Source organism: Nycticebus coucang, chromosome 1 (genome assembly GCF_027406575.1).
Source record: "Nycticebus coucang isolate mNycCou1 chromosome 1, mNycCou1.pri, whole genome shotgun sequence".
NCBI classification, from domain to species: domain Eukaryota; kingdom Metazoa; phylum Chordata; class Mammalia; order Primates; family Lorisidae; genus Nycticebus; species Nycticebus coucang.
Genome location: NC_069780.1, coordinates 129,127,941 through 129,153,983, shown reverse-complemented (window position 1 = coordinate 129,153,983; position 26,043 = coordinate 129,127,941). Strand labels below are relative to the sequence as shown.

Below are 26,043 nucleotides of genomic sequence, written 5' to 3'. Positions count from 1 at the left end.
GCTATTTTTTTGTTGCAGTTTGGCCCGGGCCGGGTTTGAACCTGCCACTCTTGGTACATGGGGCTGGCGCCCTACTCACTGAGCCACAGGCACCGCCCTCTGCTGCTTTTTCTTATCCTCATACTTTTTTTCCCTGAACCGAACAGAAGAAAATTGTTGAAATTGTTGACGTCATTTTACTTTACCTAAAACATATGAGTTTATTCCTTTTAAAAATAAGGATAGTTGGCTTGGTGCCTGTGTCTCAAGTGGCTAAGGAGCCAGCCATATACACCTGAGTTGGCGGGTTTGAATCCAGCCCAGGCCTGCCAAACAACAATGAGGGCTGCAAACAAACAATAGCCGGGCGTTGTGGCAGGCGCCTGTAGTCCCAGCTACTTGGGAGGCAGAGTCAGGAGAATTGCTTGAGCCCAGGAGTTGGAGGTTACTGTGAGCTGTGATGCCACAGTACCCTACCCAAGGCGACAGCTTGAGGCTCTGTCTCAAAAAAGAAAATAAGGATAATTTCCTATGTAACCAAAATACACTAGAACCTCTGTAACTTGGTCACCCAAGGCACTTTCATAAACTGGTCAACATATGGAGGTGGCGACATGAGGCATTAGGCCTACTGTATTGATACGTACATGTGGTGCATGTCTGGTCCATGAAAATTAAATCAAGGAGGTGACCAATGTAGGGAGGTGGTCAACTGTGGAGGCTTTACCGTACGTTTATTTTGCCAAAGAAGTTTGTGGTTAATATAATTTCTCTGAAATGTAATCTGTTTTCAAATTTCCTCAATATTGCAGTGTCTTTATAGCTTTTTAAAAGGTAAATGTCTCTGGCTAGGTGTTGTGGCTCATGCCTATAATCCCAGCACTTCGGGAGGCTGAGATGGGAGGGTTGAGTAAGGCCAGAAGACCCTTGCCTCTACTTTAAAAAAAAAAAAAAAAAAAAAAAAAAAGCCAGACTTGTTAGCATGTGCCTATAGTCCCAGCTACTTGGGAGGCTGAGTCAAGAGTATCACTTGAGCCCAAAAGAGTTGGAGGCTACAGTGAAGTATGATTTTGTCATTACATTCCAGCGTAGGTGATAGAGCAAGACCTCCCCTCAAAAACAACAAACAAACAAAAACAAGAGTATCTTCTTTCCTACTGATGAACCAGAACATAGGTATATTCAGAGAGCCCTTTTTATATATCGCACTCTGCTCACTTGTTCTTATCTTCCTTGTGTTACTGTTTGGATCTTTTATTCTTGGTAATTCTATAAGTAGAAATTTTCCTACAAGGTTTGCATTGCTGAGATGAAACACTGGGGTAATGCAAATGCAGGAAACTAACCCTGATGTATACATACATACAATTTGTTTTTTCTGGATGCATTGTTAACTACTCATTTTTTCTAGGTGTTGAGGGGCATTTCTTGTGCTGAGAATGATTTTTATGATCCCTATAGATCTAATAATGTGGTTGTACAGAAAAAATCATAATATTTCATTATCTGTTATGATACTTATGTAATTTTAATTGTTTTTTATTTGTTATCAAGAGTTTTATCTTTAATCACTAAGGTATATTGCTTGTTTTCAGGAGATTAAGCGATGAAAAAAATCTTCCTCTTGACGGTAAACGTCAACGTTTCCATTCACCCCACCAAGAACCAACTGTAGTTAACCAGATAGTGCCTTTATCAGGTGAACGAAGATACTCAATGCCGCCATTGTTTCACACGCACTATGTACCAGATGTCGTCAGATGTGCTCCACCTTTTCGAGAAATAGCATTTTTAGAACCTAGAGAACTCACACTGCCTGAGGCCAAAGATAAGGTAGTAATTAGTTTTGCTTTGGGACCTTAATATAAATAACATATTAAAAGAATTAGAAGTCGCCAGGTGCCATGGTTTATGCCTGTGATCTGGCACTTTAAGAGGCTGAGGCAGGAGGATTGCTTGAGGCCACGAATTTGATACCAGGCTGGGCAACAAAGTGAGACTTTGTCTCTACAAAAATTTAAAAATTAGCCAAGTGTAGTGGCACATGTTTACAGTCCCAGCTATTTAGGAAGCTGAGGCTGGAGGTTCCATGAGTTTGAGCTTGCAGGGAGCTCCACTGCACCACTGTGTTCCAGCCTGGATAACGGAGTGACACCCTGTGTCTCCACAAAAAAAAAAAGTCCTAGATTAAGTAGAACATGCCTTTTTTACACTGTTTGAAGTGTTATTCAACCCAGTTTTCTATCAAAATATTATTTTGATTTTTGGTAGCTGTTCTTTTGTAGAAGTACAGCTATTAGGAAATCAAATTTTTTAATTCATAAATATTTGGGATTACAGCTCAAAGCATTTGATTTTTTAGTTTAAGTCTTTTTGGATCTGCACCTGTAGCTCAGTGGCTAGGGCGCCAGCCACGTACACTGGAGCTTGTAGGTTCGAATCTAGCCCAAGCCTGCCAAACAACAATGACAGCTACAACCAAAAAATAGGCGGGTGTTGTGGTGGGTGCCTGTAGTCCCAGCTACTTGGGACCCTGAGGCAAGAGAATCGCTTAAGCCCAAGAGTTGGAGGTTACAGGTACCCACTACAACACCTGGCTAATTTTTCTATTTTTAACAGAGATGGGGTCTTGCTCTTGCTCAGGCTGGTTTTGAACTTTGGAGCTCAAGCCATCCACCAGCCTCAGCCTCCCTGAGTGTTAGGATTAGAGGCATGAGCCACCACTCCTGAGTGTTTCTTGTTCATATTACAAAAAATAAGTTATCATGTGTTTGTGAAATACAGTGTTAAACATTTTCTTTTGGAATGTTTTTATCATGAGGTTTTTGAATGTTGAAAGTAGAGAATCCAGGGATCTTGAAGATGTAGTACATTTAAAATGATAAGATCAAGAAAGATTTATCAAAAATATCATTTGTGGGCAGTGCCTGTGGCTCAGTGGGTAGGGCGCCCGCCCCATATACCGAGGGTGTTGGGTTCAAACCCAGCCCCGGCCAAACCACAACAACAAAAAATAGCAGGGCATTGCAGTGGGTGCGTGTAGTCCCAGCCACTCCGAAGGCTGAGGCAAGAGAATCGCCTAAGCCCAAGAGCTGGAGGTTGCTGTGAGCTGTGACGCCACAGCACTCTACCAAGGGTGATAAAGTGAGACTCTGTCTCTACAAAAAAAAAAAAAAAAATCGTAAAAAATATTCAAATGAACAAAATGAAACTATTTAATAATTTTTGGGAAAATGGTATTGTAGCATTGGGGGAGTGAGTTAACATCTAATATTTAAAGCCTGTCTCTCTTCTTCATGTTTATTGAAACATAAATAATAAAAAAAACTTTCCAGATAAGTGAAAGGTTATCTATGTTCCCTCAGATTTTCTCTGTCTTACATTTGCTATTTTTGTGTTTTCAAAGCTGCTTTATTTTTGAGAAATATAGTTGTAGGTTGAGGATAGGAGTCTGAAAAGAGTCTAGTGTCTTTGTTTTATTCATCTTTGAATTCCTAGCAAACAGTATAATTCTGGAAAATAGTAAGTGTACAGAAAATGTTGGGCCAGAAAATCAATACCTGGTTCATTTCTTAGTTGCGTTGATAGATTCTTTTGTTCTTTGACTTATAAATGTGCCATAAAATTCACCATTTTAAAGTATATAGTCCAGTGGTTTTTCGTGTATTCACAAGGTCGTGCAACCGTTACCACTATCTGATTACAAAATGTTTTCATCATCCACCCAAAGAAACCTTGAACCTAATAGCAGTAACTTCTCTGTACCCTGCTTTCTGCCCCTGGCAGCACCTAATCTATTTTCTGTCTCTAGGGATTTTCCTCTTCTTCTTCTTTTTTTTTTTTTTTTTGAGATAGGCTCTCAAGCTGTTGACCTAGGTAGCGTGCCATAGTGTCATAGCTCACAGCAATCTCCAGCTCGTGGGCTCAAGCGGTCCTCAGGTTTTTGTGTTTTTAGTAGAGACAGGGTCTTGCTCTGGCTCAGGTTGGTCTTGAACCCTTGAGCTCAAGTAATCCGCCTGCCTCGGCCTCTCAGACTGCTAGGTTCTAGGCATTTTCTTAAAATGGGGGTTTCGTATAAATGTAATAGTGGCCTTTTATATCTTGCTTCTTTCACTTTTCATATTTTCAAGGTTTGTCCATGATGTAGCATATATCAGTACTTCATTTCTTTCTTCAAGCTGAATAATACTACATTGTGTGAATATACCACATTTTGTTAATGCATTCGTCAGTTGATAGACTTCCTTGCTATCAGGAATAATGGTGTTAGGAATATCTGATACAAATATTTGCAGGGCACCTTTTCCTTTCCTTTGGATGTATACCTGGGAGTAAAATTGCTAGGTCATAGGGTAATTCTATGTTTTATTTTATTATTATTATTTTTCTTCTTCTTTTTTAGAGACAGAGTCTCACTGTGTCACCCTGGGTAGAGTGCTGTGGTGTCATAGCTCACAGCAACCTCAAATTCTTGGGCTTAAGCAATTCTCTTGCCTCAGCCTCCCAAGTAGCTGGGACTATAGGCGCCCGCCACAACGCCTAGCCATTTTTTTGTTGTAGTTGTCATTGATGTTTAGTTGGCCTGGGCTGGGTTTGAACCTGCCAACTCCAGTGTATGTGGCTGACGCCCTAGCTGCTGAGCTACAGGTGCCAAGCTTATTTTATTATTTTTAACTTCTAATATGTGTAGTGGGTACAAGTTCAGTTTTGTTAGGTGGATATATTGCACATGTAGTGATGAAGTCAGGCTTTTAGGGTTCTTTTCACCTTACATTGTACTTAGTAGGTAATTTTTCAACCCTCATCCCCCTTTCACCTTCTCCCTTTGGATTCTCTACTGTCTTTTATTCCATTATGTATGACATGAGTAAGGTACTTAATAGTTTAGATCCTGCTAACAGCTGTGAATATCTAGTAACTATCTCATTGTTTAACTTTTTGAGGAATTGCCAAAATGTTTTCTTTTATTTTTTATTAAGTCTTTTGTACATAGATCATAAATACATTTATGCCCATTTCAGTGAGTTGATTATTCGTACAAATTGGAGTGCTTAGCTTTCATCTCATTTACCCAATTATAGCATTAGGACATTTGTGTTCTACACATGATACAAGTGTTCTACACTTGTACTTGCAATGTGCTCCATAGGTGTGGTCCCCCTACTATTCCCTACTATCCCTCCCACCCCCTCCCCATCCCTCACCCTCCCCTTTCCTCCTTCATTATAGCCTAAAGTTGTGTTTCATTTTTAATATGCAAGTGGAGTTATTATAAATTGGTTTCACAGTAGTACTGAGTACATTGGATACTTTTTTTTCCATTCCTGAGATAACTTTACTAAGAAGAATATTTTCCAGCTCCATCCATGTAAACATAAAGGAGGTAAAGTCTCCATTTTTTTTTTTTTTTTTTTACTGCTGCATAATATTCCATGGTATACCAGGCTTGGCGCCTGTAGCTTAGTGGGTAGGGCACTGGCCACATACACCAGGGCTGGCAGATTTGAACCCAGCCCGGGGCTGCCAAGCAACAATAACGACTACAACAAAAAATAACCAGGTGTTGTGGTGGGTGCTTATAGTCCCAGCTACTTGGGAGGCTGAGGCAAGAGAATTGCTTCAGCCCCAGAATTTGAGGTTGCTGTGAGCTGTGACACCACAGCATTCTACCAAGGGCGACAAAGTGAGACTCTGTCTTAAAATAAATACATAATAAAGTGACTGCACCGTTTTACATTCCCATCAATAGTGTATCTGTACTGTGGTTTTTCCACATCCTTGTTAACACTTGTGAACCTTGTTATTATCTTATCTTTTTGATTGTAGCCATTCTGGAGGGTGTGAAATGGCATCACATTGGGATTTGGATTTGCATTTCCCTACTGACTAACCCATGTTGAGCAAAAAAGATGCTTGTTAGACATTTGGAGGAATGTCTGTTATATCTTTGGAGGAATGTCTGTTCAAATCCTTTGCCCATTTTTTAATTCTGTTATTCATCTTTCTATTGTTGACTTGTAAGAGTTGTTTATATGTTCTTAATGCTGGATCCTTATTAGATATGTGATTTGTAAATGTATTCTCCCATCCTGTGGCTTATCTTTTTACTTTTTTGTTGTTTTCCTTTGAAGCCCAGAAACTTTTGTTTTGATGAAGTCTATTTTATCTGTTTTTCTTTGGTTGCTTGGACTTTTGGTGGCATATATAAGAAGCCATTGTTCAATTCATGTCACAAAGATTAATGGCTGTGTTTTGTTTTAGGAGGTTTTTTTTAGACAGAATCTTACTTTGTCACCCTTGGTGGAGTGCTGTGGCATCATAGCTCACAGCAACCTCAAAATCCTGGACTTAAGTGATTCTCTTGCCTCAGCCTCCCAAGTAGCTGAGACTACAAGTGCCCCACCCCCCACCCCCAATGCTCAGCTATTTTTAGAGATGCGGTATCACTCTGGCTCAGGCTGGTCTTGAACCTATGAGCTTAGGTAATCCACCTGCCTCAGCCTCCCAAGTGCTGGTATTACAGGCATGAGCCCCTGCGCCTAGCTCTTGAGTTAAAATTTTTGTATATGATGTAAAGTAGGGGTATCCAACTTCCATTCTTTGTCACTGATCTAGTTGTCCCTGCACGATTTATTGGAAAGAAAGACTGTTATTTTTTCGCTTCATAATTCCTTTTTTCCCCTTTTTACAATGAAATAAAAACAATCAGGCAAAACTGGTGGAGAGAGGAAAAAAGCAAATAAAGTGAGAAAAGACCAACTTGGGATGTTTTGATATCATTTTTTTTTCCCTTCCTTTTCCCTGTTTTCCTTTTTTCTTTGCTTTCTCATTTTAAAGAAACTCTTGTGATGCTTTAATGTGAAATCCTTTGGTATAAATCAAATCAGGCCAATTCTTTGAATGTATATATAAAGAACTTTTTAGTATATTTTTGGGTTTTTAATACATGAATGCTGGTGGGCCTACTTTTTATAGAGTTTACTATGATATTGAAAGTTCTCTATATTTTGGCATGTATTTATATCTTTATAATAGTTAACTATTAGAACTATCTAAATAACTACTATTTCTGCATAAGGACTAGGCAAATGTTCAATATTAGTAAATTAATAGCATATAATTCACATTAATGGGTATAAATCATCTGGTACAGTTAGTTGTCTGTCAGTAATTTTTTTTTTTTTTTTTGTAGAGACAGTCTCACTTTATTGCCCTCAGTAGAGTGCTGTGGCGTTACAACTCACAGCAACTTCCAGCTCCTGGGCTTAGGGGATTCTCTTGCCTCAGCCTCCTGGGTGGCTGGGACTACAGGTGACCGCCACAACACCTGGCTATATTTTTGTTGCAGGGCTGGGTTTAAACCCGCCACCCTCAGTATATGGGGCCGGTGCCCAACCCACTGAGTTATAGGCATCGCCCCATCAGTAACTGTTTTTCATTAGTCATATAGAGAACGTTTCTCCTAAATCTTAGTATTTTTGGAACTAGGCATTTATCTCAGAGAGGTAGAGTTTGTAGTGGAGCCAGTTTCTTTGGATGCTATTCTGTACCTGTCTAATTGTGGGAGAAAGAAGGCAAGCAGTTACTTCTATGTTCATTCCATTTTTTTTTTAGACAGTTTCACTGTGTCGCCCTGGGTAGAGTGCCGTTTTGTCACAGCTCACAGAACCTCAAACTCTTGGGCTTAAGTGATTCTCTTGCCTCAGCCTCCCCCGTAGCTGGGGTTACAGGCGCCCACCACAATGTCAGGCTATTTTTTTTTTTTTTGTAATTGTCGTTGTTTAGCTGGCCCTGGGCCAGGTTCGAACCCACCAGCCTCAGTGTATGTGGCTGGCACCCTACTCACTGAGCTATGGACACCGCCCTGTGTTTATTCCTTTAAGTAAACGCTTTTAAAGAAAACTACCATATTTAGATGTCTCTTTTGGGCATTCTGCATATGTTATGGAAATTATTCTAATTTTATTGAGGATCAGAACGTAAATAACTTGCTCAAGTCATAGCTAGTAAATGACAAAACCAAGATTTGACTCTTATATTTAAGAATACAAAGATGTTTAAGATCAAGGATAGGGAGATGACATTCTTAGAACTGACTATAGTACCAAGTAATCTTGACAATAATAACTAGTATTTATTGAGTGTCTGCCTACCAGCAATGTGCTGAACAGTTTATATAGTTTATGTAGAGTGTGAAGTGAATGGAGGGTTCAGTATGAGATACAAGTGGGACAGTGGTGGGGTCCTCAAACTACATTCCCGCGGGCCACATGAGGTAGTGTGATTGTATTTGTTCCCGTTTTGTTTATTACTTCAAAATAAGATATATGCAGTGTGCATAGGAATTTGTTCATAGTTGTTTTTTTAAAAACTAGTCCGGCCCTCCAATCATCTGAAGGACAGTGAACTGGCCCCCTGTTTAAAAAGTTTGAGGACCTTTGGTAGAGCCTTGAAATGCACAGTGGAATGTTGGTGAAGGTTTTTGAGTAGAGAAATAGCACAATCAGATTTGTATTTTGATTTATTTTTATTTTTATTTTTTTTGAGACAGGGTCTCACTCTGTCACCCTCAGTAGAGTGGCCATGGCATCATAGCTCACAGCAACCTCCAACTCTAGGGCGTAAGTGATTCTCTTGCCTAAGCCTCCCTAGTAGCTGGGACTACAGGGTTCCTGCCACAGCGCCCAGCCGTTTTTTTGGTTGGTGTTATCATTGTTGTTTGGCAGGCCTGGGCTGGATTCAACCCTGCCAGCTCCACTGTATGTGGCTGGCGCCCTAGCCGTTGAGCTACAGGCACCGAGCCAGATTTGTATTTTTAGAAAGATAGTTCTTGCAGTATAGTGGAGTTTGATTTGTAATGAGGTGGGCCTGGAAGATGGATATCACCCTGAAGGCTGTTAATTCATCCAGATGAAAGGTAGTGAAGCTTTCGGGTATGGCAGATGGTGTTGAAAAAGATGTGAGATAATGCATCAGGAAAACTGATAGAATGTTTGGAATAATTGAATATAGGGAAGAGGAAGAAAGATACATGAGTAACTCCAGTGATTTGATTCTGGGCTATAAACAGAAATAAGGAACCTAGATTTTGGGTTTATATGCTGATTGAGGAAATAGGCAAGGCATATTGGGTACTATGAGAAAATCTGCTGTAAAACATTTGTGAAACCTCATGTTCTATAAATTGCACACTAAGCACATAGGACTTAGGGAAATAGGGCTGGAGCAAACTACTCAAACCTGAATAACTTTGTAACCAAAATACTGTCAAGAATAATAATTTGGGAAATAATTTGGCCAGGCAGGCAGCTTAGCATGGCTGATGCTGCTGTAGGGAGATATTAAAAATATACAAAATATATTTGAGATTCTGGCTTGTGGTGGGCACTGAGACGAGCCAGTTAAAAACGGAGCTCTGAGTCAGTGAGGCTGCTGCTAAGGTAGAGACAAAAGGAAATGCACCAGCACCGAGCTGCATGAGGCTGGGGTGTGGTTTCTTGGGGTGTGGTTTCTTGAGCAAGAATCCTGGATGCAAACGCTTATCTTAGATTTATAAAAACTCCATGCTGAGTACTTTTTTCTTTTTCTTTTTTTTTGAGACAGAGTCTTACTTTGTCACCCTCGGTAGAGTGCCACAGCGTCATAGCTCACAGCAACCTCCTGGGCTCAAGTATTCTTTTGCCTCAGCGTCCCATGTAGTTGGCCACAGGTGCCTGCCACAATACCTGGTTTTGGCTCTGGCTCTGGCTCGTCCAAACTCATGAGCTCAGGCAATCCACCTGCCTCAGCTTCCCAGTGTGCTAGGATTATAGGCCTTAGCCACTGTGCCCGGCCTGCCTTTTTTTTTTTTTTTTTGTGAAGGTTATAATTTTACAGTTTTAGCTCCACGTACAAATCATGTACAGATCTACCTTCCATGTTGTAGTGATACCATTCCCCTGTTTAACATTTTTTTTTTAGAGACAGTCTCACTTTATCACCCCCGGTAGAGTGCTGTAGTGTCACAGCTCACAGCAACGTCCAGCTCCTGGGCTTAGGCAATTCTCTTGCCTCAGCCTCCCGAGTAGCTGGGGATACCATTCCCCTGTTTACCAATCAAGTATCAGCTAATTGTTAATGTAGAAAAATGTCCTGTAACTGAACTGACAGTTATGTTTGGAGTTCAGAAGTAAGGTCAGGGCCCAGAAATAATGGATCCTGAAGATGCTTGCAGTGAAAGTGACAATTGAAACTCCTGGAGTAGATTAGACAGTGTTTGAGCTGAGCTCTGAAGGAGGAGTATAAGTTAAAAGAGTGGTGAGGGTGAAGAGAAAGGTTTTAGAGAGAGAAAATTGCACGTTTGGAGGTCCTAATGCAGAAAAGAGAATGAAGAATACAGCGAAAGAACTGAAAGGAGGTCAGATGGCTAGATTTTGGTGAGTTGGAAGGAGAGTGGTTGAAGGTGTGGTAGGAGAAGTGGAGAGGGGTAGATATTAGGGACTTGTGCACCATTTTAGTCTTCAGCCTAAGAATAGCAGTAACCTATTCAGGTGTGTTTGTTTGATTTTTAAGAGGGGAGAGATGACTTAAAAAGATTATGTATTTTGACTGCATTGTGTAGAGCAGATTGAAGTTGAGCAAGCATGATATAGGAAAGTTATTGTACTATATTCCCGGTGAAATGTCAGCTGATGATAAATAATAATAAATCAATCTACTGGATCTGCCAGTTCCAGGGAAAGATTTTGTTAGTAGTTTTCTTAACTACTTGGAGGATTCATACTCTGTGTTTTAGAAACCTAAAGATTGAATTTTGAAAGTTAGTACCCTCTCAGTTTAACTTTTTTCTCAATTTTAAAATCTTTTGTCTGTTTTTCAGATTGCTATATTAACAAACAAAACCCTTTAAATTGGAAATCTGAGTTACATTTCTGAATTCTAGCTTGTATTTGTGGAGTTCAGGCAATAGCATGTGCCTAAAGCAGTCAAATTTAGGGGAAAAAAAAAATCAATAATCCAAACTGCCTTCTTAACCTGCCACTTTATAAATTAAGACAACTTCCTGTTGTGTCCTTACATAAAAACATAATAATCTAACACTAACAAGGAGTGGGTGTTAGGCATGACATTTTTTCTGATTCTCTTTGAAGGCAGAGGGAATTTAATTTCAGGAATGAATTTAAATTCCAGAAAATTAGTATCAAGACTTTCTTTTTTTTTTATGATTAGTAAGATCAATGAATTTTATCAAAGCCAATATCCTGGTTTTAATATTATATCATGGTTTTATAAGAGGTTGCCATTGGAGGAAACTGGGAAACTGGGAATTTCTCTGAATTATTCGTTACAACTGCATATTAATCTCCAATTATTTCACAATTAAAAGTTCATTTAAATATTTTGCAAAGTATAGCCTTCAGTATTTACCATAGTATTTAAGCTTTTTAACATAGGCTATAAGTTTCTTCTCATTCCATCATCATCTCCCAGAATTCTCAGCCTCAGATTTGTATACCATTCTAAAATGAAGTTGCTTGTGATTTTTTCTTATGCAACAAATTATTTTCCATTTTTAGTATTTTTTATGCTACTGCCATTGAGTATCCCCTTTGTACCATTACTCTCACCTGACCTGGCTAATTCCTGCTCATCATATAAGAGTCTTTCCGTGACCTCTGGACCCCTCAGATGAGATTTATATATTTCTTTTTTTATTTTTATTTATTTTTATTGTTGGGGATTCATTGAGGGTACAATAAGCCAGGTTACACTGATTGCATTTGTTAGGTAAAGTCCCTCTTGCAATCATGTTTTGCCCCCAGAAGGTGTGGCACACACCAAGGCCTTGACCCCCTCCCTCCTTCCCTCTCTGTGCTCCCCCCCATATCCTTAATTGTCGTTAATTGTCCTCATATCAAAATTGAGTACATAGGATTCATGCTTCTCCATTCTTGTGATGCTTTACTAAGAATAATGTCTTCCACTTCCATCCAGGTTAATATGAAGGATGTAAAGTCTCCATTTTTTTTAATGGCTGAATAGTATTCCATGGTATACGTATACCACAGCTTGTTAATCCATTCCTGGGTTGGTGGGCATTTAGGCTGTTTCCACATTTTGGCGATTGTAAATTGAGCTGCAATAAACAGTCTAGTACAAGTGTCCTTATGATAAGAGGATTTTTTTCCTTCTGGGTAGATGCCCAGTAATGGGATTGCAGGATCAAATGGGAGGTCTAGCTTGAGTGCTTTGAGGTTTCTCCATACTTCCTTCCAGAAAGGTTGTACTAGTTTGCAGTCCCACCAGCAGTGTAAAAGTGTTCCCTTCTCTCCACATCCACGCCAGCATCTGCAGTTTTGAGATTTTGTGATGTGGGCCATTCTCACTGGGGTTAGATGATATCTCAGGGTTGTTTTGATTTGCATTTCTCTAATATATAGAGATGATGAACATTTTTCATGTGTTTGTTAGCCATTCGTCTGTCATCTTTAGAGAAGGTTCTATTCATGTCTCTTGCCCATTGATATATGGGATTGTTGGCTTTTTTCATATGGATTAATTTGCGTTCTCTATAGATCCTAGTTATCAAGCTTTTGTCTGATTGAAAATATGCAAATATCCTTTCCCACTGTGTAGGTTGTCTCTTTGCTTTGGTTGTTGTCTCGTTAGCTGTACAGAAGCTTTTCAGTTTAATGAAGTCCCATTTGTTTATTTTTGTTGTTGTTGCAATTGCCATGGCAGTCTTCTTCATGAAGTCTCTCCCCAGGCCAATATCTTCCAATGTTTTTCCTATGCTTTCTTTGAGGATTTTTATTGTTTCATGCCTTAAATTTAAGTCCTTTATCCATCTTGAATCAATTTTTGTGAGTGGGGAAAGGTGTGGGTCCAGTTTCAGTTTTTTACATGTAGATATCCAGTTCTCCCAACACCATTTATTGAATAGGAAGTCTTTCCCACAAGGTATGTTCTTGTTTGGTTTATCGAAGATTAGGTGATTGTAAGATGTTTGTTACATTTCCTGGTTTTCTATTCGATTCCAAGTGTCTCTGTCTCCATTTTTGTGCCAGTACCATGCTGTCTTGAGCACTATGGCTTTGTAGTACAGACTAAAATCTGGTATGCTGATGCCCCCAGCTTTATTTTTATTATTAAGAACTGCTTTAGCTATATGGGGTTTTTTCTGGTTCCATACAAAACACAGAATCATTTTTTCCAAATCTTGAAAGTACGATGTTGGTATTTTGATAGGAATGGCATGGAATAGGTAGATTGCTTTGGGAAGTGTAGACTTTTTTTTTTTTTTTTGTAGAGACAGAGTCTCACTGTACTGCCCTCAGGTAGAGTGCCGTGGCGTCACACGGCTCACAGCAACCTTTAACTCTTGGGCTTAGGCGATTCTCTTGCCTCAGCCTCCCGAGCAGCTGGGACTACAGGCGCCCGCCACAACGCCCGGCTATTATTTTGTTGCAGTTTGGCCCGGGCTGGGTTTGAACCCGCCACCCTCGGCATTTGGGGCCGGCGCCCTACTCATTGAGCCACAGGCGCTGCCCTGGAAGTATGGACATTTTAACAATGTTGATTCTTCCCATCCATGAGCATGGTGTGTTCTTCCATTTGTTAATATCCTCTGCTCTTTCCTTTCTGAGGATTTCCTAGTTTTCTTTATAGAGGTCCTTCACCTCCTTCGTTAGGTATATTCCTTCATTTTCTTTGAAACTATGGTGAAGGGGGTTGTGTCCTTAATTAGCTTCTCATCTTCATGGTTATTGGTGTATACAAAGGCTACTGACTTGTGGACATTGATTTTATATCCTGAAACATAACTGTATTTTTTGATGACTTCTAGGAGTCTTGTGGTTGAGTCTTTGGGGTTCTCTAAGTATAAGATCATGTTGTCAGCAAAGAGGGAGAGTTTGACCTCCTCTGCTCCCATTTGGATTCCCTTTATTTCCTTGTCTTGCCTAATTGTATTGGCTAGAATTTCCAGCACTGTGTTGAATAGTAAAGGTGACAGGGGACAACCTTGTCTCGTTCCAATTCTAAGAGGAAAAGCTTTTAGTTTTGTTCCATTTAGTAAAATATTGGCTGTGGGTTTGTCATAGATAGCTTCAATCAGTTTTAGAAATGTGCCACCTATGCCTATACTCTTCAGTGTTCTAATTAGAAAAGGATGCTGGATTTTATCGAATGCTTTTTCTGCTTCTATTGACAGGATCATATGATCTTTATTTTTGCCTGTGTTAATATGGTGGATAACGTTTATGGACTTGCATATGTTAAACCAGCCTTGCATCCCTGGGATGAAACCTACTTGATCATGATGTATGAGTTTTTGATGATAAGCTGTAATCTATTGGAGTATCAAGACTTTCTATAGTTACATGTACAACTAAGATTAAGGCAACAAGAGAGTGTGAAATTACTAGTTTATATTGTAGTGTTTATGAACTAATGACCTGTTTTCTGAACCATATATAATTTTATTTCTCTTATTTTGAAAGCTCATTGCCGATTCATGTTTATTGTTTGTAGATAGCACTTCCATTTGGGCAAAAACTGTTGCCATTTTTTAGACAGGTCTTTGTATTCCCAGCTTTTTGTTTTTCTCATTTTCTTTTATGTGAGGCCCCAGCTAACAGGGACAGATGGTGAAACTGCTGAGAATACCATGTGAAATGCCATGTGAAAGCTTTATATATTGATGATCTATTTAAAAACTTTCTGAATGTAAACTTACGCTTTACTTGTCCTTATGGCTTTATGTTGACCTCAGACAGTGATAATTTTGTCAGTGGTTTAATTTTAGCTTAACTTTGAAGACAAGTTAAAGCATATATATTTTTAGGCTGGGCGCAGTGGCTCACACCTGTAATGCTAGCACTCTGGGGGGCCCAGGGGGGTGGATTGCCTGAGGTCACGGATTTGAGACCAGTCTGAGCCAGAGTGAGACCCCCATCTCTAAAAAAATAGTTGGATGTTGTGGCAGACGCCTGGCGCCTATAGTCCCAGCTACTTGGGAGGCTGAAGCAAGAGAATCACTTGAGCCCAAGAGTTGGAGGTTTCAGTGAGCTATGATGCCATGGCATTCTCCTGAGGGTGAAAAAGTGAAACTCTGTCTCCAAAAAAAAATAATAATTTTTTTTAAATGGAAACGTGGACGTTTAAATTTGGAAGAAGTAAATACTGGGTGTTTGTAAGGTTCATATGCAATAAACATAAGTTGCACGTGAATTTTGCGGACACCCTGTATTTTAAACTATCTGTAGGTAAAACTTTGTACAATTTTGAGGAGCTTTAACTTTTGCTTATAGTGAGAAATAGATTGCTTCTAGAGTTAATTTTTAAATGACAGGCCTTTACAGGCAGCCTAAACAACTTTAAGAAAAATCTATTTTATGGATACATTGTTGGAATTTTTTTTCCCCTCAATATTGTTTTTTTTTTTTATGTTGGGTGTTGGAATATTTTTTAAAACTAAAAAGGAAAAATTTACCCTAGAATTAAATGAAATAAAACTTAAATTCTATTTTTTTTTGTTGAGACAGTCTCATTTTGTCGCCACAGGTAGAGTATCCTGGTGTCATAGTCCACAGCAACCTCTAACTCTTAGACTCAGGCGATTTTCTTGCCTCAACCTCCCGAGTAGCTGGCTATTTTTAGAGATGGGGTCTTGCTTTAGCTCAGGCTAGTCTCCACCTTGTGAGCTCAGGCGATCCGCCCATCTCGGCCTCCCAAAGTGTTGGGATTACATGTGCAAGCCATCATGCCTGGCCAAAACTTAAATTCTTGAAGTGCCATTATGCCTAGTCAACTTGGTATTACGTATGTGATGTAAATCATATGATTTTAGCCAGAAATATTTCATTTTTTAATTCCTCTGCCCCCTCATTTTAGAATTAACAAGAACATAGAGATATCTCCTGAAGTATTTCTCTAAATTAAGCACCAGAAATCTTATTTCAGCATGTATTGCATTTCTTTGGAGTTTTTGTCTCATTTGGACTTTCCTGTATCTATTATAGAGTAAAGTAACCTGATTTGATAATATGAATCCCTAAGTACATGGCTAGATAGTGAGAAAAATTCTTTCGTGTAAAAACTTACTAGATCTCCATTATAGTTTTCTTTGGGAAAGAAAAAAATGTTTTCCATACATGTAAAAAAGGTAGAGGAATGGTCCAGGCGTGGTGGCTGTCATGCCTGTGATCCTAGTACTTTGGGAGGCTGAGACTGGAGGATCTCTTGAGCTCAGGAGTTTGAGACCAGCCTGAGCAGGAGGGAGATCCCAGGGCTCCTGTAGTCCTAGCTACTTGAGAGGCTGAGACAGGAGCATTTCTTTTTTTTTGAGACAGAGTCTCACTTTATTGCCCTCAGTAGAGTGCTATGGCATCACACAGCTCACAGCAACCTCCAGCTTCTGGGTTTAGGTGATTCTCTTGCCTTAGCCTCCCAAGTAGCTGGAACTACAGGCGCCTGCCACAATGCCCGGCTATTTTATGTTGCAGTTTGGCCGGGGCTGGGTTTGAACCCACCACGCTTGGTATATGGAGCTGGCACCCTACTCACTGAGCCACAGGCGCTGCCCGATAGGAGCATTTCTTCAGCTCAGGAGTCTGAGTTTGTCATGAGCTAGGCTGATGACATGGCCCTGTAGTCTGGACAACAGAGTGAGACTCTGTCTCAATAAAACAAAACAAAAAAATAAGGAATAAGAATGAAATTTCATATTTTCCATATAACCGTGAAAGTTTTTTCACACGTTTCTACATTAAACATTGTTATTCAAATGAAAGAACTATAAACATAATAAAGTTTTATTGAAACATTGCTATAAAGAAATTTATTTATTATTCAATGAATTTTGAATACCTATTATGACTTCGAAGATTATATTGATCTGCTTAACTGATTCTCTATGTCAGGGATTGGCAAAAGGGTCATATAGTAAATATTTTAGGTATATGGGCGACATAGGATATTTTTTTAACAGTGAGTAAAATGTGTAAAAATTATTTAGCTTTCTGCTTTTACAAAATAAGGCAGAAGCCATACTTGGAATATATAGGTTATAGTTTGCCAACCCCTACTCTAGATGAATAAAATTTAGTGCTTTAAGTATCATTTACCATTTTAGATTAGCTACTTTTACTTGAAGACCTTTTTCAAATTTATTACAAACTCAGACCCCTTTTTATTTAGGTTTGGTATGGAAAATATCAAACTATACATGAAAGTAGAGAGAATAAAATATCTTAAATCTTCATATCACTCAATTTTAACCTGTATGAGCAATCTTTTTTTTTTTTTTTAATTTTTGTATAGAGATGGGGTTTCATTGTTGCCCAGACTGGTCTTGAAATCTTAGCCTTTTGTTCTTAAAGGCCTCAAGTGATCTTCCTACATTACCCAATCCTATTTCATTTATACCTCCTCTTGTTAGTTTTAAGCAAATTCTAGTCATTATATTTATAAATATTTCAATGTTCTGTTCTTTTGATTTTTTTCCTTTGGCCAATGTCATACTGTTTTGATTTCTATAGCTTTATAGTAAGTCTGGAAGTTAGGTAGGGTAAATTCTCCAACATTTTACTTCTTTTTTTTTTTTAATTGCTTTTAGTTTTTTGCCTTTCCAAATAAAATTTAAAGTTATTTTATCAATTTTAAGAAACAACTGTTCTGGTTTTTTTTTTTTTAATTTTTTCTTTTAAGAGACAGATCTCACCCCTTGAACTTCTGGGCTCAGGTGATCCTTCCACCTCACCCTCCTAAGTAGGTGGGACAACAGGCACATACATGCCACTGTCCTTGGCTACTTCTGGGCTTTTGATTTTGATTTTTTTTTTTTTAAGAGACAGAGTCTCACTTTGTCCCCCTCAGTAGAGTGCTGTGGCATCACAGCCCTCAGCAACCTCCAGTTCTTGGGCTTAGGCCTCCTGAGTAGCTGGGACTACAGGTGCCCACCATAGCACCCGGCTATTTTTTGTTGCAGTTTGGCCAGGGCCGGGTTTGAACCCACCACCCTCGGTATATGGGGCCAGCGCCCTACTCACTGAGCCACAGGCACCGCCTAGGGCTTTTGATTTTGATTGCATTGAATCTACAGATTAGTTTTGAGAGAATTGACATCTTTAACAATTGTCTTCTGAGTTGTGAACATAGTATATCTCTCCATTTACTTAGGTCTTTAGTTTCTTTCATCAATATTTTATAGTTTTTAATATGTAAGTCTTGCACATGTTTTGGCAAATCTATTTCTAAATATTTCTTGCTTTTTGCTGTTATAGTGAATTTTTTTATTTTTTTATTAAGTCATTTGTACATAGATCATAAATACCTTTATGCTATTATGGGATTTGATGTGTTGATTATTTGTACAAATTGGAGTGCTTACATCTTACTAATCAACATAGCTTTCACCTCATTTACCCAATTATAGCATTAAGACATTTGTGTTCTACCCCTGATAAATCCAACTTGTACTTGCAATGTGCTCCATAGGTTTTTTTTTTTGAGACCGAGTCTTACTGTTATTGCCTTGGGTAGAGTGCCGTGGTGTTGTAGCTCACAGCAACCTCAATCTCTTGGGCTCAGGTGATCCTCTTGCCTCAATCTCTTGAGTAGCTGGGACTGCAGGGGCTTGCCACAACACCCAGCTAATTTTAGTAGTTGATCATCTTGCCTCAACCTCCTGAGTAGCTGGGACTACAGGGGCTCGCCACAACACCTAGCTAATTTTAGTAGAAATGGGGTCTTGCTCTTGCCAAAGCTGGTCTTAAACTCCTGAGATCAGGCAATCCACCTGCCTCGGCCTCCCAGAGTGCTAGGATTACCAGCATGAGTCACTGTGCCTGGCCTGTAATGAATTTTTTAAAAGGTAAATTTCTGCTTGCTTCTTGCTAGTATACGTGCTCAAGTTTTAAAAATTTGTTTTAGAAAATTAAAAGGTGGCTGGGTGTGGTGGCTCACACCTGTAATCCTAGCACTATGGGAGGCTGAGGTGGGTGGATTGCCTGAGCTTAGGAGTTTGAGATCAGCCTAAGCAAGAGTGAGACCCCCATCTCTACTAAAAATAATGAAAAAGAGGATCACTTGAGCCCACGAGTTTGAGATTCCTGTGAGCTATAATGCCATGGTACTCTACCAAGGGCGACAACTTGAGAAAAAACAAAAAAGAAGAAGAAGAAAATTAAAGCATGAAGAGAGAGAAAAGATCTCATTTTTTTATATTACGTTAAAAATTTCGACAGTTTTCTAGAGATGCTTTCTGGTATGCTTCATTATCTGTAGGGAATTGATCAGAATCTTTTTAAGGCATTATTTCTCCACATGTTTTTTTCTTTGCTCATTCTTACCTCTCCGAGATTCAAAAAAAATTTTTACTGTTATTTGTGACTAAGTGAAATGGCTTTTTCTACACTACTTATAGATGGAGAAGATTGGACAGGCTAGCTTTCCTAGCTTTGTGGCTCTAGGACCCCTTCTCTTCTGTTGTTTTGGTATATGGTATTCAGGAATGTTCTTTCAGATAACCTTTTCTCTTTTACTTTCTCATTTTTATCTTGACCAGGATTTTTTTTTTAAATCTTCTGTATTACTGGTATTTTGGGCCAGATAATCTTTGTTGTGGGGGAGTTCTGTGCACTGTAGGATGTTCAGTGGCATCATCCCTGGCCTCTACCTACTAGATGCCAATGGAGTTTCCCTCTGTCCTAGCCAAAAAAGTTCCCAGACCTTCCTTCCTTGAAAGTCTGAATCATTCTAGAACTTTCCTTAGCCCCTAGGGGCCCTGTATTGCCTAGATGGATTTTTCTTCCTGGCAGTTTCTGCTTGGTGTGTTCCTTTGTATTTGTCATTTAGCTTTGAGATTTCTTAACCTTCTGTGATCCCTTGCATTTACTTATGAGTTGTACCCTGAGAAGCTGTTCTTCCACATCTAGTTTGGCCCTTTGGTTGGGGGCTTAGGGAAGAAGATAGTACTTGCACACAATTTGATTTCTGGGTGTCTGGTTCTAGGATAGTCTAAAATTTCTTTCCCTTATAGTTTTGATATGACGTGGGTCTTGCTGCCATTATTATTTGGCTTTAACTAATGTTTGGGGTTCAAAAGGGATACTGAGTCATTTAATCATGTATTTCTTGGCCAGGTTTTGGTTTGGTTTGATCTGTTTTGATTTATTCTCCTAGTTGCACTTTTTTATTTTGTGGGGCTTGGACCTAGGTATATTAAAAAATTATGTCTTTCATTTCCAAGTTGCCCAGAATGCCTCTGGCTTCTTAAAACAAGTATTCTAAAGTTGATAAAAGAAAATGTTTAAAATGATGAGTAATAAAAAACCTTCTCTTTTTTTTTTTTTGGAGACAGAGTCTTCTCTGTTGCCCTGGGTAGAGTGCCATAGCGTCATAGCTCGCAGCAACCTCAAACTCCTGGTCTCAAGTGATCCTTCTTGGCTCAGCCTCCCAAGTAGCTGGGACTACAGGTGTGTGCCACCACATCTGCTGATTTTTCTATTTTTAGTAGAGACAGGGTCTCACTCTTTCTCAGGCTGGTCTTGAACTTCTGAGGTCGAGCAATCCACCTGCCTCAGTGTCTCTGAGTGCTAGGATTACAGGTGTTAGCCACCATGCCTGGCCTTTTTTTTTCTTTTTTTTTTTTTGCAGTTTTTGGCTGGGGCTGAGCTTAAACCTGCCACCTCCAGCATATAGGGCCGGCGCCCTACTCCTTTGAGCCACAGGTGCTGCCCTCTTTTTTTTTTTTTTTTAATGGGTGATACTTTTGCCTGGTCATGGACTATGTGGAAGTCTTAGAGAGGGAGAGATTGAAAATGCAAGAATGAGGGCGGTGCCTGTGGCTCAAGGAGTAGGGCGCCGGTCCCATATGCCAGAGGTGGTGGGCTCAAACCCAGCCCCGGCCAAAAACCAAAAAAAAAAACAGAAAATGCAAGAATGAAACTGAAAAACTAATGGAGATGTTTGTGCCCGTAAGGGGACCAAACAACTTGGACACTAATTAGTGGTAGAGGGATTAGGTTTGTACAAGGAAAGAGGATAGTTTGTCTGACAGAAGTGAAGAGATAAAATTTCGGCTGGGCACAGTGGCTCAGCACTCTGGGAGGCTGAAGTGGGTGGATTCCCTGAGTTCACAGGTTCAAGACAAGCCTCAGCAAGTGTGAGCCCCCATCTCTAAAAATAGCCAGGGGTTGTGGCAGGTGCCTGTAGTCCCAGCTACTTGGGAGGCTGAGCCAAGAGAATTGCTTGAGCCCAAGAGTTGTAGGTTGCTGTGAGCTATAATAGCATAGCGCTCTACAGGGGTGGCAAAGTGAGATTCTGTTAAAAAAAAAAAAAGGTAAAATTTCAGTCAGACGTTAATTTGTAGGTCTTTGGTTAGGAGGCTGAGGAATATCACATATGTCTATCTGGTATTCTCAGTTTTCTTTCTAAACTTTAATATGAGCTTATCTGCTAAAGAAAATGAGATAGATAAGTTTAGAGGGTTTGAGGAAGGTAGTAAAGATTTTGAAGATGGTGAAAAACAGGAGCACTGTATAATGAGAGACTTGGAAATAATTGCTAGGTGATGCTAAGGGCCTATCTTAAGTCTGATCTTAGACTACAGGAAGACTCCAGTTTTATGTTTTTTTTTTTTTTTTTCAGGTTTATCTCTTAGTAGATTAGATGTGAGTACACAGAAGGTGATTTTCATACTGACCTAAGATTAAGATTTTGCAGGACAGGTATTAGAACATGACAGGGGGATATTGTTGCTAAGGTGTGATAAAAATGGTTCAGGGGATGTATTGTGGAGTATATAGATTGCATAGGGAAGGAAATCACACCATTTAGGTACTGATGGTTGGGAGAAAAGGGAAGATTCAAGGGAATCTAGATCTCTTATAGTATAAGGGGATATAGGGTAAGGGGAGTAAGAAAGTAAGAGTTGAAAGATTGAAGCCAAGATAGTACATTGGAATTTAAAATTTCAGAGATAGAACAGTTATAGTTTATTGTAAAGACCACATGAAAGCTGTGGAAGTGTACACTGGTGAAAAATGTTGGAGTAAAAAGCATCCAGAAGCTAGTATGTTATGATATGTTGCTCATTACAGAGAAGGATGTCACCTATGGTAAATGATGTCAGGAGTTGGGCTGTAGGGGAAAGTGTGAACCAGTAGATAAGCAGGGTGGTCAGTACATGGCAACATGAAGTCAGGGTTCAGGGCAGTGTAAAAGACTGGAGAGGAGGATGGTTTGCATGGACATCAAAGACTAGGGCCTTGGGAAGTCTGTTTAATTTGATATTTCTGGGTATAAAAACACCTGGGGTTGGGCAAACTTCTTCAAAGGGCCAGATAGTAAATATTTTAGGCTTTGCCTCTTACATGTAGTTTTTGTTGCAATTTCTTATTTATTTATTTGGTTTTATAATTCTTTAAAGATACAAAAAACATTCTTTGCTCATGGGCCATACAAAAACAATAACCATGAGTTTGTTGACCTGTGGATTATGTTCATTATGAGTTATATGTGACTATACTTTTCTGTGGCTTGTCAATGATATTTTACTTTGTAAAATTTATACGTAGTTTTTCAAGCCGTTCCCCCACCCTGTACGTGAAGTAACAGTAGTTTGGTACTGAAAAGTGGTAAGATGATAATCAATATTTGTTTTAAAAATATTGTTAGTAGAATTGATTTATTCTTCTCAGGGTGGTAATTACTTCAACATGTCTGAATGAAACTTTTACTCTTTTTTGGGGTGGATTCAAGCTAAGTCAGCAGATACTGGAGTTATTTGAAACTTGTCAGCAGCAAGTAAGTGATTTAAAGAAGAAAGAACTCTGTCGAACACAGCTACAAAGAGAAATCCAGCTGTTATTTCCCCGTAAGTTTCTCTATTGTGCATGTTCTTTATACGTATTCTTATTTTATATTTTAAATAATCTTGCATTAATTTTTTTGTTTCTCAGAAAGCAGACTTTTTTTGGTTGGATCCTCTTTAAATGGATTTGGTACCCGGAGCAGTGATGGTGATTTATGCCTTGTTGTTAAGGAAGAACCAGTAAGTAAGGAAACACTTATTCCAAGTGTCTTTCTCTTGTTAACTCAGTTAAGAAATTTTATATAAAAATCATTGAGGGGGTGGTACCTGTGGCCCAATGAGTAGGGTGCTGGCACCATATACCGAGGGTGGCGGGTTTGAACACGGCCTTGGCCAAACTGCAGCAAAAAAATAGCCGGGGGTTGTGGTGGGCACTTGTAGTCCCATCTACTCAGGAGGCTGAGGCAAGAGAATTGCCTAAGCCCAGGAGTTGGAGGTTGCTGTGATCTGTGATGCCACGGCACTCTACCAAAGGCAATAAAGTAAGACTCTTGTCTCAAAAAAAAAAAAAAAAAAAAGTCACTGAGGGCTGGGTATGGTGGCTCACGTTTGTAATCCTAGCACACTGAGAGGCTGAGGTGGGTAGATAGCTTGAACAAAAGCGAGATCCCGTCTCTACTAAAAATAGAAAAACTGAGGGCGGCGCCTGTGGCTCAGCGGGTAGGGCGCCGGCCCCATATGCCGAGGGTGGTGGGTTCAAACCCAGCCCCGGCCAAACTGCAACCAAAAATTAGCCGGGCGTTGTGGCAGGTGCCTGTAATCCCAGCTACTTGGGAGGCTGAGGCAAGAGAATCGCCTAAGCCCAGGAGTTGGAGGTTGCTGTGAGCTGTGTGAGGCCACGGCACTCTACCAAGGGCAATAAAGTGAGACTCTGTCTCTACAAAAAAAAAAAAAAAAAAAATAGAAAAACTGAGGCAAGAGGATAGCTTGAGTCCAAGGGTTGAGGTTGCTGTGAGCTATGGACATCATGGCACTCTACCCAGAGGGATAATTTGAGACTCTGTCTCAAAAAAAAAGAAAAGTCATTGAGGAAAAGAAGTAGGATTATTGTAATTACTTCTTTGGATTTTCTCCTTACCATAATTCCAGGAAACCCAGGAAGTGCTTCTTTTTCTTTTAAGGCGTGTGCAAAATAAGCATAATAGGAACTATCAGTTCTAAGTTTTTAAAGTGAGATGGCTTCACTATGTGCTTGTAAGGAGCTCTGCCTCGGTTTTGAAACTTCATTCGGTTGGATATGTTATGAGTCTGCAGTGGAGAAGAGGAGCGCGGGCAGTATTATCTTCTTGATGTATTTCCTTTCCATTTGAATTCTTAGCAATTCTGTTTTTAATCTTTTTTTCCCCTTCTTGAAAATGTTACAGGGTTTGGTAGTCTTATTTTGAGAGAAACAAAAGGATTCTACTGACACTTAAAATAAGATTATTGTGATTCATTACATTTAATATATTTTTCTCTGGCATTTTGACTTTTTTATTTTTCCTTAGCAACCAATTTGTGTTATTTAGTGTAGGTTAAATATTCCTTATCTGAAATACTTGGGCCTGGAAGTGTTTTGAAATTCAGATTTTGAGATATTTGCCTTATACCTGTTGAGCATCCCTAATCTGAAATTTAAAAACACTCCAGTGAGCATTTTCTTTGAGCATGATGTCAGCATTCACAAAATTTTAGATTTTGGAGCATTTTGGATTTCTGAACATTTCAGAGTGTTGGATTAGGGATGCTCAATTTGTATTATATTTATTTGAGTTTCCTGTTAACTGATAGTCTTGTGTAGATGTTAATACCACAATGATTGGTGTTTATTGTGCTGACTGAAGCAGCCTCTGTAAGATACTGAGATCTCTTCTGAACTACCAAAGATTAAATTGAATGCAATTTTGATATGCCTATGTGTTTCACATCTTCAAAAATATAGAAAATTCATTTGGATTATAGAGTATGTATTTATTATTCATATTATTCCACTAACAAAAATGACATCTAATTACTGCAAATCAGAAGAAAATATATTTTAGGAAAGAAATTCTGGCATTTTTCTAGGCTTTGAAATGAAATAAAGAAAAAGTTTTAAAAAACCCTGAAATTACCACCAGGGTAGAGAATACACTCCTCCCCTCTGACAGAATAGATAAGAGTATTGACAGTTTCCTGTACAAGTGGATTATACTGAGGCACATTACCTCAGTCCTCCAGTTTTATTCACATGTCTAAATTGTTGTCATAGCTTACACTAAAATCGAGACAGTTTAGATATAAACCTGTCTTTAAGGAGCTTACAATCTGTATAGAGAGATAAAACAGAGTTTTTTTTGAGTTTTTGGCCGGGGCTGGGTTTGAACCCACCACCTCCAGCATATGGGGCCAGCGCCCTACTCCTTTGAGCCACAGGCGCCGCCCAAAATAGAGTATTAAAATTCTTTTTATTTTTGTTGAAGATTGCTTTTTATACCAAAGGAAACAAATGACGTATATAGCTATTTCAGAATAATTCTAAAACAGCTTAAAAAATATATATTTTATATATATATACATATATATATATAATATTTTATTTTGGAGACAGAGTCTCAAGCTGTCACCCGGTGTAGAGTGCTGTGTCGTCACAGTGCACAGCAACCTGCAAGTCTTGGGCTTAAGTGATTCTCTTGCCTCAGCCTTCCAAGTAGTTGGGACTACAGGCCCCCGCCACAATGCCTGGCTGTTTTTCTGTTACAGTTCTCATTGTTGTTTAGCTGGCCAGGCCCAGTTCAAATCCACCAGCCTGGTGTATGTGGCCGGTGCCCTACCCACTGAGCTGCAGGCACCGCCTGTTTATGAATTTCTTAAAAAATTATATTTTAGGGGCAGCACCTGTGGCTCAAAGGAGTAGGGTGTCGCCCCGCCCCCATATACCACAGTTGGCGGGTTCAAACCTGGCTCTGGCCAAAAACTGCAAAAAAAAAAAAAATTATGTTTTAAATTTAAAATCAGGTCATGTGCAGTGGCTCATGCCTGTAATCCTAGTGCTCTGGGAGGCTGAGGTGAATGGATTGCTTGAGCTCATGAGTTCAAGACCAGCCTGAGCAAAAGCAACACCCCATCTGTACTAAAAATAGAAAAACTGAGGCAAGAGGATCTCTTGATGTTCGATGTTGCTGTGAGCCATGACGGCAAGGCACTCTACCCAGGGCGACAGCTTGAGATTGTAGATATGAAAGGCAGCA

At 39.4% G+C, this 26,043-nt stretch overlaps 1 protein-coding gene across 2 annotated transcripts in view; it reads left to right on the top strand.

Annotated features, from left to right (window-relative positions):
* The window catches only part of TENT2 (terminal nucleotidyltransferase 2), an 85,935-nt gene that overhangs the window by 11,912 nt on the left and 47,980 nt on the right, over nucleotides 1-26,043 (top strand). For both annotated transcript variants that reach the window (XM_053587685.1, XM_053587676.1), the window contains exons 5-7: nucleotides 1,575-1,812; nucleotides 22,723-22,837; nucleotides 22,923-23,014. In XM_053587685.1, coding sequence (XP_053443660.1) covers nucleotides 1,575-1,812; nucleotides 22,723-22,837; nucleotides 22,923-23,014 — 445 coding nt within the window. The remainder of the gene's footprint in view (nucleotides 1-1,574; nucleotides 1,813-22,722; nucleotides 22,838-22,922; nucleotides 23,015-26,043) is intronic.